Source organism: Pygoscelis adeliae, unplaced genomic scaffold, assembly GCF_000699105.1.
Source record: "Pygoscelis adeliae isolate BGI_AS28 unplaced genomic scaffold, ASM69910v1 Scaffold135, whole genome shotgun sequence".
NCBI lineage: Eukaryota > Metazoa > Chordata > Aves > Sphenisciformes > Spheniscidae > Pygoscelis > Pygoscelis adeliae.
In genome coordinates this window covers 3,379,277-3,392,253 of record NW_008824908.1, presented here as the reverse complement: position 1 = coordinate 3,392,253, position 12,977 = coordinate 3,379,277, and the positions used below count along the sequence as shown (strand labels likewise).

The 12,977-nt window shown below is 39.3% G+C and overlaps 1 protein-coding gene across 1 annotated transcript in view; it reads right to left on the bottom strand.

The window, feature by feature from the left end:
* Window positions 1–12,977, bottom strand: part of LOC103917741 (dynein heavy chain 5, axonemal-like) — a 174,586-nt gene that overhangs the window by 30,731 nt on the left and 130,878 nt on the right. Inside the window, 4 exon segments of the mRNA XM_009324931.1 lie at window positions 12–359; window positions 1,599–1,720; window positions 6,545–6,812; window positions 11,944–12,108. Of these exon segments, the coding sequence (XP_009323206.1) occupies window positions 12–359; window positions 1,599–1,720; window positions 6,545–6,812; window positions 11,944–12,108 (903 nt within the window).

Below are 12,977 nucleotides of genomic sequence, written 5' to 3'. Positions count from 1 at the left end.
AAATATTTTACCTCAGGTGTATCAATCACTGGCAATTGCTCTATGTACTGTAGATAGTCTTCAACTGTTTTCCCTTTTGGAATAACATAATCTTTGTAGAAACAAAATTTTTCACTAAACATATGCTCTCCAAACCACACTCTTGCATATGTATTCAGCAGTGCTTTGTCAAGGTCATCAGTTACACGGCCACCATACTGTACTTCTCCAAGCATATAGCGAACACAGCTCCAGTTCACTCCACGTTTAATGTCCATATCATCCAAATGATTCTGAACAAATTGCACACTGGCTGTGAAGTCTGCCTGATTAAATTCATAAGGAATATTCCAGCCCAATGGACCAAACTTTCGTCTTTCCTGTAAAATAGATAGAGTTAAAGGTAAAGGCTGATTGATAGTAATTGTGAAGAAAACATTAAGTGCAGAAGAATACATTAAATATGCTAAGAACGTAGTAGTCCAGCTGGGGCTGTATTTCACCAACTTTAAAAAAATGATTCTTCTCTTAACACACACAAAGCCAAATGCTTGATTAATTATCTAGTAGTTATAAATCTCTTCATTTATCATCATCAGTAGAAAGATATGAACAAAGAATAGGAATATTAACATTTTCACAAAGAAAAAATCCTCTTTTCTAAGTGCAGCGAATATGTGAGTCTAGAACTATAGTTTTTGAATTTCAAAAATGAAGCTATTGTTTTAGTAAAGGATGTCTAAACCCATCAGCCATGGTCATTGTCTGTGGTCCTCCTATGGACTAGGTATATTCATACCACTGATGTCTCTGCATGGTACAGATGCAAGTAGCAAAAGCTGCTTCTTACTGAATCATTTACAGATGCAGTTGGCACTATGTGGTTGTTAGGGCAATATCTGGTATTTAAACATTGTTAATTTCCACCAAGAAAGAAGCAATGGGCCAAAGACAAGCATATCACAGGCTTCCTTTGGAACACAATGTAACAGTGCATGGATGCCACAGAGTTAAATTAACTAGGCACCAGATATAAAGTAAGGATACTGCAAAATCTATCAATAGAATGATGAAAAGTTGTGGTTAATCCATAAAGCACTTTCTTTAATGGAACTCCTGAAAGGCAAGACCCAAAATCATCTTCCACCTTCATTTCCTCCTACAGGTTTCAGTGCAGGAAGGATTTATATTCACCCTCTTAGCCCTTCTCATTGTGAAAGCACCAGTTTTAAGACTATGGTTTTCCAACCCAGGCTGTAAATTTCTTTAATGTGCTTTTATGATTTAAAATATTAGTAAAAAACCAGTTAGTTGAAAGACAGATCACACAACGATGCCCAAAGACTTTAAACAGAAGAGTACACTAATTGCTCATTGGATGGCTGTCCTTTTTTCCTCTGAAATACTATCCCTGTTGGAGGTACAAGATCAACATGAGCAGAGTTCTAAGTTCTAAGACAGTTGCAGTAATAGAGGTGTGTTGTTTTCTTTCTTATTTTATTTGTATTAATTTACCAACATGGGATTTCTATTTAAACATGTTTTTTCATTTAATAACATGGTGCATTAATAAATGAAACATGACTTTATGATAGAAGAAAAGAAACGTATTTTTAAACCTGAACAGTTGTGTGAAGAAATGCTACAGCATATAGCAATGGTTTCCACTGTGGCATGTTGCTCACTTCTAGGTGATCCTGAGTAACAGCTGAGTATGTTCGTTTTAAGCCAGCTTTCACACCTAGAAAATAAGTACAAAAATGTAATATATGAGCAAAAAAATGTATGGAACCCATAAATCCAACTTCCATTAAGTAGAATTCTCTATTCCAATTTACAGTATCATCTTATTCATAGCTTCAAATAATCTCTTTGAATCAATTATCTGTTCACCTGGTCATAGCAGGCAAACTTCAATTACATTTTGTTTCAGGTAGATGACTCACCAAATGAAGGTCAGGAGTCTGGAAGGAATTACAATTAATTAATCATATTCTAAATGTTACCAATAACAACTGAAATATAAACATAACTATTCAGCAACTATATGGCAATCAAAAAGACACCTAACAACATATGAAATATAGCACTGAATATCCAAGAGTTTGTGCTTTGATATTTACATATAAAATGAGATTTTAGTTCTACAATTTTATTTAGATTTCATTCCTATAACAATCTCAAAATTCTGTGTGCAGCTTCTCAAACTGGCATACAGGCACCAAGCTGATGAGACGAGAACCTAAATTCATAGTGGAAATACTAATACTTGGGGAGGTTGGTTTGAGCACTGACATTTCATATCCCAGGAACAGCTTTAGAGAGATGATACAGATACAATCTCAGCTTCCATGGAATACGTAAGCCCCACTACTCCCAGATGCTTTCAGGCAGCACTACTGAAGCATTGTCTGCGTTTGGCAGACAACACCGAGCATGAGTTATTGATACCAGGTCCCTCTTATGATATCTTCCACCTGATCAGCTTAACACAAGTCTAAAAAGACAGATTTCAAGGGCAGTGAATAGATTGTCCAAGTCATCATACTTCCTATGACACAATAAAAGCCCTTTTGCTTCTTTCCTACTTCACAAAGATCCTGTAGAACAATATTCAAACAAATAGCTTTTCAAAATATTGTAAGGGTATCATAAGAGATTTCCAAAATCAAAACAAAGTAGTCAAACAAAAGTGCCTTATCACATCGTGTTACCAATGTGGCAGGACAGTATCAGAAAACTAAAACTGTTTATATTTCATCCTGACTTAAATTGTTACACTGGGCATATTTCTATTACTAAATGCAAGTTGTAAATTGGCTATAACCTGACTTATAAAATAGCCTCTTGGAGCTATAGGGTGTTATCATGTGAATGATAAGGAGGGGTCACAGTACAATAAAAAAATGCTGAGCACTGAATTAAAAAGGGGGGAGGAGAAGAGAAAGAAGTAAGAAATTTTTAACAGCAGACCGACTAACTGCTCTTGAGAGTGGAGTATATACACTTGAAACAGGGTGTCTTTCACAAGATCAGACATTTTGTAGACATCTTATGAATGTTCAAAGGAAGATGAATACTGAAATAAGAGGTTTAAATGACTGAGGCATTAAATACAACCTTGGATAAAAATTCTCAGCTCCTACTGACTTCATTAACTGAAATCAGTGGCAACACATATATATAAATGAAGGGCAAGTTAATGCATTACACAGTTAGTTAAAGATGAGGGAGTTGAAAGACAAAATAAGTGTCAGGCTTGAGGATTTCTTTCTGCCATAGTCCAAAATACAAAGTAACCTTCCCTCATCATACATAATGGGTAGATATAAGGCAGGGTAGTAAGTTGCTTCTATAAACATATAAAGGACGTCTGCAGGTAGCAGCATAGTTTGGGTAAGAGGCAGATATTCAACAGCAGGAGAGCAACAGGTTAAAGACTACTTAGAAAAGCTGGATGTTTTCATATCACACAGAATAACACCAAAACGTTGAGGTTGGAAGGGACCTCTGGAAGTCACCTTGTGTAACACCCCTTCTCAAAGCAGGGTCAACTAGAGCTGGTTGCTCAGCGCCTTGTCCATGTGGGTTTTGAGGATGGAGTCTACAAACTCACTGAACAAGTGGTTCCAGTATTTGACCACCCTCACAGTGGGTTAAGTTTTTTCTGACGCTGAAGTGAAATTTCCTGGATTTTCGTTTGTGTCCGTCACCTCTCTTTCTGTCACTTGGCACCACTGAGAAAAGTCTTGCTGTTTTCTTTACTCACTCCCATCACATGTTTATATGCATTGATAGGATACTCCTTCTCTCCTCAAGGTTAAACAATCATAGCTCTCTTGGCCTCTCCTCATATGTCATGTTCTCCAATCCCTCCAGCATCTTTGTGGCCTGTCACTGGACTTGTTTTGTCCGTATCTTTCTTGCACTGGGGAGGTCAGACCTGGACACACCACTCTAAATGTGCTCTCACCATGGCTGAGTAGAGAAGAATCACCTCCCTCAACCTGCTGGAAATGATCTTCCTAATGCAGCTGAGGGTGTTGCAGGCCATCTTTGCTCCAAGGGTGTATTGCTGGCTTAGTTCCACTTGATTTCCATCAGGAACCCCAGGTCCTTTACTGCAGCTGGTCATCCCCGTCATGTATGGGTGCATGAGGTTCTTTTTCCCCAGGGCGAGTACTTGGCATTTCCCTATGTTGAAGTTCAGCAGATTCCTGTCAGACCATTTCTCCAGCCTGTGAAACGCCCACTGAACAACAACATGACCTTCTGGTGTATCAGCCTGTTCTTCCCACTTTATATCAACTATAAACTTGCTGAGGGTGTCCCATCATCCAGGTCATTAATGAAGATTTTAACCACCGCTGGCCCCAGTATTGACCCCTGGGGTACATCACTGGTGACTGTTCTGCAGCTGGATTTGTGCAGCTGACCACAGCCCTTTGAGCCTGGGAGTTCACACAATTTTCAATCCACCTCACTGTCCACTTCTGTAATGCCTACTTCATCAGTATATCTATAAGGATGCACTGGGGGGCTGTGTCAAAAGCCTTCTTCAAGTCAAGATAAACAACACCCTATGCTCTCCCCTCATCCACTAAACCAATCATATCTTATTGCAGAAGGCTAGCAGGTTGATTACTAGGCTCAAAGAATAGTAAGTAATCAATGGCTTAAGATACCCTAGCAACCAGAAAAAAAGGAGAGTACACCAGGGGCAGATATTGTTCAATATCTTCATCAGTTGGATAAGGAGACAAAAGGCAACCTCAACAAATTTGCAGACAATACTAAATTAGAGAGGGTAGCTGACATACTAAACAGCAGAGCATCAGTCCAGAGGGATCTAGAGAGTGATGAAGACTTGGTCAACAAAACCTGCATGAAGTTCAACAAGCAGAAGTGCAAAGTTCTGCACCTGCAGCACAATAACCCCATGCATTTGTACAAGCTGAGATCTGCTAGCTGAGATCTACTGGTGAGCACCTCAGGGTTATTGCAGATGCCAGATTGACTATAAGCCAAAATTACACTCTTCTTGCAAATAAAGCAATCCAGATAGTGGGCTACCTTAGAAGAAGCAAGACAGCAGGCTGAAGGAAGTTCTTATCGCTTTCCACTTAGTGCTGATCAGGCTTCTCCCCACATATATTGTCCACATTTGGCACACAAGGGAAGTGTGGAGAAACTGGATGGGGCAATAAAAATGGTCAGATACTGAAAGTGCATGACCTACAAAGATAGGACAAGAAGGCTGAGTTTCTTTAGTCTGTTGAAAAGGAGGCTGCAAAAAACAGCTTAAACTGTGAATACTGAAAGGTGGCAGAAAATTGCGTGCACATATGAGGGATGGTGGCTGTCCAAAACTGAAATTTTGAACTCTCAAGGACAAAGCTGCTACTTGCTAGCTGTGAATGGTACAGGCTGCAAAAAGTGAAACATCCTGAATCCTCCAATTAATACAGTAACATGAGTCAGAACTGCCAATTAGGACGCTGATTACACATTGTGCTTCTGCACATAGACTACTTAGGTTGGGATAACTGGGGGCTTAGAGGCCTAGAAAGCACAAGATGAACATCCTAGCTTGAGGAAACATCCTGGAAGTGGGGAAAGATCCTGGAGGTGGGGGAGATGCACAGAGCCAAATGCCAGGGGACCTAGGCCAGTAATGTCCAAGACTGGTAGCTGCAAGTAGCTGCACAGCATGAAACCAACATGACTTTCTGCCTGACCTTCCTGGACCAGCAGTGATCTCTCCAACGGGAAGGGAAGTCAAGACGAAATGAATGCAATACAGGAGGTTGGGAGCATGAGAGAGTGAGTGTGTAAAATAAGCAAGCAGCATAAAAACTATATAATAGTAATATTAATATATAGTAGTAATATAATAGTAATATCCATGTAATATAATATAATGTAATATATAATAATATCCATGTAATAGTAATATAATAGTAATATCCATGTAATAGTAAACAGCAGTATTCAGATCCATTATGGGTTGTTATTAACTGTCTTGTCTGTGACAGAGGCTAAGGGGTGATTCAGTAGCAGCTCACAAATACTTGAAGGACAATTACAAAGATGCTGGGGTCAGTCTCCTGTCAGCGGTGCCAGATGACATAAGAAGAAGCAACAGCCACAGCTACATACTGCAGCTTGGGAGGTTGAGGTTGGGTGTTCAGAAGAGTGCCTCCTTTTCCTTACCCAGTAGAGCACAGGATCAGTCCCCCGCTGCATCCTTGGGTGGGGTCAACAGGACAGAAAGAAAAGAGTGATGGAGTGTACTAAGCTTAAGAAAGGACCACTGACCTGGCATTCTCCACAGGTTCTACACAAACAACAAAATCACTATCAATTTCTGTTACAAAAACAAACAATATCCATTTTCTCCCCAAAAGAGTCATGCTTTACACATCACAAGACTGACTTCCACAGTGCTGTATTTAGCTAATGAAACAACAGAGAATAAAAACTAAAACACTGTACATAGTATAGTGATACGGGGCAGGGGGGTAAAAGCAAGCCCCAAAACTCAAAAAAAAGCATGTTTTCCTACCTTGAGGGGGTTCATTAGTAAATTTGATAGAGGACTGTAAAAGATTAATAGGAAACTCTGGGTGAGCCTCTGTAGTGATCCAGGTCCTGAAACCTTCACTCATAGATTCTGTTGTTGCAATGGTGTCCATTAATTCACTAAGAAACTCCAAGCCAAGGTGGCAGTTCTGTAGAAGGAGCCATCCTCCATCTTGCATGCACTGATTTAATAGGCGCCTTGCATGGACTTCCTGGCCCTGACCCATTGAAATGGCACGACATGGAATGTTCTGGAAGGAAAAAAGAAAGTTTCTTTTATATATAGTTCTTTAGAATGATTATACACATGACGTATTGCTTCTGTAGGTCCATGTGTAGTGACATTGTGCCACAAAGAAAACCGCTAATATCAATGGAGACTGATTATGTTAAAACAGAGTAAACAAAAAAGCAAAACCCTCCAAGTTGCTCTTATCTTCCACCTGCTGAAAGAAAACTACACTCACTTGACATAATCTTTTTTTGCAGGTCTGACAAAGTCAATGGGATAAGACAACTGAAACATTTTCCCTTCCTTTTCCCCACTTTCCCAAATAAAGCAGGGCATACACACAGCAACATAGCTGCCCGACTATTCTTTTTCCTATGATGTGGACTATCTTGAGATGGACAGATATTAAGGCACCACATAATAATTAATGCACAGAGTAAAGCCAACAGTGTTGGTGTCTTTTTACTGTCTGAACATATTTATTGCATCTAACAGAGAACTGTCAAGGAGGCAGGCAGGACAGGAAAGATTGGTTCACACTAAGTCATTCCTTAGCAAACATCCTGTATTGTTAATTGGCAGCTGTGGAAACACTGATTCAGAGGATTCTAGTTCGGTGATCTGCTACCTCTAGCTAGTTTTCTAGCTGTTAGTTTTCTGGATTCAGAAGAGACAAAGCTCATAAATGCAAACACAAGAATTCTGGCAATTTATGGAGTCTTTCCTCCAGAGGCCATGGGAGAAGAAAGCCAGTTGTTCAGAAAAACAGAAGACGATACAAGCTCTCACAAGGGGATCTGAAAAAGGCAAGCTGACTAGCTTGCAATCAGGACCTTACAAATCTGCAAGTAACCTGCAGGCAGACCGCCTCTTGCTGATTGTTCTTACTACCCTTGTTCTTGTTGAGTAAGTGTGCTGGTTTTGGCTGCGGTAGAGTTAATTTTCTTCATAGTAGCTAGTATGGGGCTGTGTTTTGGATTTGTGCTGAAAACAGTGTTGATAACACAGGGATGTTTTTGCTATTGCTAAGCAGTGCTTGCACAGAGTCAAGGCCTTTTCTGCTTCTCACCCCACCCCACCAGCGAGTAGGCTGGGGGGGCACAAGGAGTTGGGAGGGTACACAGCTGGGACAGCTGACCCAAACTGACCAAAGGGATATTCCACACCATATGACATCACGCTCAGCATATAAGGCTGGGGAAGGAAGAAGGAAGGGGGGACGTTTGGAGCGATGGCGTTTGTCTTCCCACGTAACCGTTCCGTGTGATGGAGCCCTGCTTTCCTGGAGATGGCTGAACACCTGCCTGCCCATGGGAAGGAGTGAATGAATTCCTTGGTTTGCTTTGCTTGTGTGCACGGCTTTTGCTTTACCTATTAAACTGTCTTTATCTCAACCCACGAGTTTTCTCACTTTTACCCTTCCAATTCTCTCCCCCATCCCACCGGGTGGGAGTGAGCGAGTGTCTGTGTGGTGCTTAGTTGCCTGCTGGGGTTAAACCATGACAGTAAGTAGTCCCCTGGCTTAGGTTGGCTGCCTGACTCCTACCAGGGAAAACCAGAATTATCAAACTATATACACGTTGAGGGCAAGGGAATTGATGAAAAGACTTCATTTCATGGACAGTTTCATGTTCAAGACCTACAGCTGAGTATCCCTCATGCTGTAGTGATGAGCTGCATAAAGACATCAATCTGGGCCTATCTTCAATTGGCTGAGAGCTACAAAGTTAATCTTAAGTTTTCCTGCTACTGGGACTCTCTCACTGTGAAACAAAAAAGAAGGAAGTCACCCAGTCCTAAACAGCGTGGATGAGGCTGCCCTACTTTTGCAGGAGATAAAGGTTAAGCATATGGACACAAGCTGTGCTGGGTCATTTGGCCTTAGGGTCAGAGAACAGGCCATGACCTGATTTTACTGAACAGTATAAATACAGCTGCTGTACATGATCCTCCGCATCCTGGCAAAAGATTTAAGGAGCAGACAATGCCAAAGATAAGAAAGCAGTTAAACCCTGCTCTCAGGTCAGTAAAACCTGAAATTGCAGCTAAAAGAAATAAAGCTAAATAGCCTGGGAAGTTGGCTATGTGCTGGAGGAGCAAAAACTTTACGTTTTCTAAGATGTACCTGAGTACAGCTAGGACTCCTGTAAGTCAAAGACTATGACTACCCCTGCAGAGTCCATAAATGTTCAGCTGGTACATTATTTCCTAACAAAGCATCTGCTTATCATTTGCTCTTCTCAGCAATGTTACCTCTCAAATGTACAATCATTAAAGGTTATAGAAACATGAAGACAAGGAAAAAATATTTTTCCTTATGGGCTGTCCTCATTTTACTCCTTCTGAAAGAACTCTATCAAAATGTCTGTGTACAGAATGTTTCTCTCAATAGTGAGTCATACCAATATATCTGTGTCATCTTAATACATCGCTATCCAGATGAAAATACTATCATTTTAGTCACCACAGTGCCCCTGACAGTTCTGTTGAAGGTTCTCTGCATCATTCCCTGAAAGAAGAAACTATCTCTACAATAATAAAAATATCTGGTTTTAATGAAGTCAAAGTGCTAGGCATAATGAACTTCATTTTAATTCAAAAAGTTAAATTTCCACTCCATCTTCAAGTGAAAGTAAAGAGGGCAGAAATCCAACTAGTTTTAAGATACAGCTTGCTTGGTTTATAAACAAGGTTATATAGCTCAGTAGTCACAGATACTGTTTCCATTTCTTTGGGAGAAGGCCATCTGAACAACTAAATTTTAGAGTGAAAAATAAATTCTGGTCACAAATTTGAACATTTCCAACTGCAGATAATTGATTTATATTGTTACTATCACACTTAGAGGTGCCATCAGTATTAACAATCCATTTTAAGACTACAAATCATGCCTGTAAAAGGGAAATAACTGAAAAATAGGCCCAGCGTGTCTTTTGGAAGTTTTCTATCATTAAGAAGAAAAAAACCGCAATAAATAGGATACTTTGGAGGTATAGAATCACATATATACCAAGATCAGATCCTTGGTGCAGCTAACCTATGTTAAATCAAAGGTTTATTCTGGAAAAAAGCGAAGAAAGCCCAGAGAAAGATAGGAACTAAGATAGGAAAAAGTTGCAAAATAAACACAAAGCCCTCTTGCAAATGTTTCTGAAAACTGTAAATGATTTCTAGATACATTTTTCAAAAGCTAAAGAACTACAGAAGTGCTCCCCCAGTCCCACAATGTTAATATACATTTTTACTTAAAAAAAGATCTGTGTTTGTAGTTTGATTTGCAGAATCTGGATGGCTTTTGTAAATTTGAAAGGTTTCTATATTCTGTGTAGTAAGATCTTTACTTCAAGAGATCAGACAAGAACTTTACAGTTAAACATTACAGTTAACTTTACATTTACAGTTGACATTACAGTTGAACTTCAGGTTATGACAGCCTAGCTGATGTTGCCTTGTTCATAAACCATGAGTGAATAAACAAGGAAATCCCTTTAGCTCTTTGGCAACCTCACTTTCTGTTATTCTATACATGTTTCCTTAAAGCATGAAAACATGTTAAAACTGCCCACGGCAATATACTTTCAGAATGATGGCAAAAACTGCTGTCTTTTAACAGTCACAAATACAGAGCACCTTCTATCTACCAGCACTTCCCCAGACAGGCTAAGGTCTTGCTTAAGATTTGACAGAATGGGAGGGCATTTTGTTCCACTCCTTGCAAGAGTGACTTTAAGTGATCAGCTGACTTCAAGTGACTGTATTAGGAGGTTAGTGTCCCTCATCCTCTTACATGGCCAATGGGATAGAAATACTCAACTCCTCGATGTGAGTCAGAGTTAAGTTTCAATCGTGTGCTCTGAATTGCTTTCAAAGGAGCCACTCTTTCTCTTTATTGATTACAGAAACTAACTCCTACTGGAGACAGGGTAAGTACCTATCTAGGAGTACATTTCACAGGATACATATGTTGAAGAGCCGAATAGGTGAATGAAAACGTCATCATAAAGCTGACACTCCATTTGTATTCATACCATAGGCCATGAAAACGGGAATCCAATCACAACCACCTAATGTGTTTACTTGGACTTGAAAAGGCACTAAAAAAAATTGCCCATTTCTAGTCTATAAATATTCTTGCAGTTAATTTTAAATCTTCTACAAAGTCAAAATGTCTCTCATATCTTAGGAAAAGGCAATAGAATATTTTGTGAATAGGAGTAAAATTGTTCTTCCAATGCATTGCTTCCAATAAAGTTAAAAATCCTGCTCACCCAACTGCTGTCCTTCTCGTTCCCTACGTCTGTATATTGGCTGGCTATCTGGCTGCACAGTTTTTGGGGACAAGGATCACATCAACAACTTCAGACTTAAGATTCCTAAGTTTAAACAGTTTAGATCCTAAATTTAAGCACTCTTTATCACAGTCAGACAAATAAAATGAGTGTCGTGATTTTCAAAGAGAATGAGCATCTAAACTTTCTAATTAATAAGCTAAAGAAATTTGTGGGTGCTCCCCACTTTTGCAAGTCTTACTTAGTGCATACCAAAATCCTGCACCTCTAAATAAAGATGCATTCTAACAGGGAGGAAAATTTATGGAGATCTACTGTGAATAACTTCTTGGGAAAATTATACTTGCATCTACATTGTGAATCATAAAACATAAAGCACAGAGTGCCTTAACGTGATGCTGTACTGTAAGAAACGTTGAACATCTCCATCAAGTGAACTGATTGAATGGTAGGGTCTCCAAATTAATTTCTCTTGTCACCATATTTATGATTTTTTTCTGTATCTTCCTGTAATCATCATTACTGTCAGCTCCTACAGTGAAGGTAACACAGTGTAAACCACAAGTATTGCTTTGTTCTTACAGCTAAGTACTTTCACAAAGTAATGGACAATCATAGTCTGCTGGACAAAAACAGAGGGCTCATTGGAATCAAATAACTGGAAAAAGCAAGAATGTAACATTTCCATTTCCTTAGTAAATGCATTTTGGCTACTGGTCCAAAATTAACTTCCAGAGAACACTGGTATGAATATAAATATCATCATTCAAACTTCTATAAAATGTGGAAATACCATTTCTAGTTCAAAGGATAGTTTTAAATGTCTTTATCAGCTCTAGCAAACTCAGTTTAGGAGGATACCTTTGATTTTGCAAGACGTTCTATATTTTCAGTGGGGTCAGACCCCATTGATAAAAAGCATGTCAAAGGTGTTCGACAGTCGCTTTCTGTCCACATTGCTTCCATTTCAAGAATAAATCCTTCCGCATATTTCCCTCCAAGAGATTCTGCAATGTAGTGTCGAGCCTAAAAAAAAACAAGTTACCAGAAGTATATACCTTTTTTTTATTTAGCATTAGTCACTGATGTGGAATTTACCAATACCTACATTGGAAGGCAACAACTTTCTAAACTTTTCATTTTCAACTTTGGTGTAAAAAAAGTTACAGTCCACAGGAGGCAACCATTGAAATTCTCAGCTGGCAAACTTCAAACAAAGAAAGAATTCTGCTCACATAACAGCCATCCTGTGAACACTGTTGCTAGAGGATGCTAAATGTTTTTTTAAAAAGAACTAAAGAAATCCACGCAGAATAGATCCGCTGTTGTCTCTGAGGACAGCCCAGATATTGCCCCTAAATTACTCAGTGCTAAAGCTTGGTGGATAGCCAAACAAAAGAGTTTCTCTATACCAGCCCCATTCTTGGCTCCTCTAAGCATGTATTGTTGACACTGTCTCTACAGCATAGCAGATTAGACAGATCTTTCATCCGACCCAGTTACAATCTTCCATATATTTGTTGAAACTTCAAACAGAAATTCTCCTGTCCATTGATCACCCAATTCATGTCTCTTACGCTGAATATCTATTTCTACAAAACATAAACACAGCTCAGACTTTATCCTTAAAGGTCTAACCTTCCCTATTGTCCTCTTTTCACAGACATTTTCTAAAAGGACTTCTAAAGCTATCCTGGTGTATGAAACGCTTTTTTGACAGACATGATTTTCCAACTGTGTAAACTACTAGCACAGATTCTGAGGCATTTATTATGGAGAGAAACACCCAGGAACAAGGTGGACTGAGGAAGATGCCAATTCCAGAAAAAATAACTCAGTCATCCACTATTAAGTGGATTCACTTCTGCCCTAGTGAAAAGAGGTAAAATTTTGTA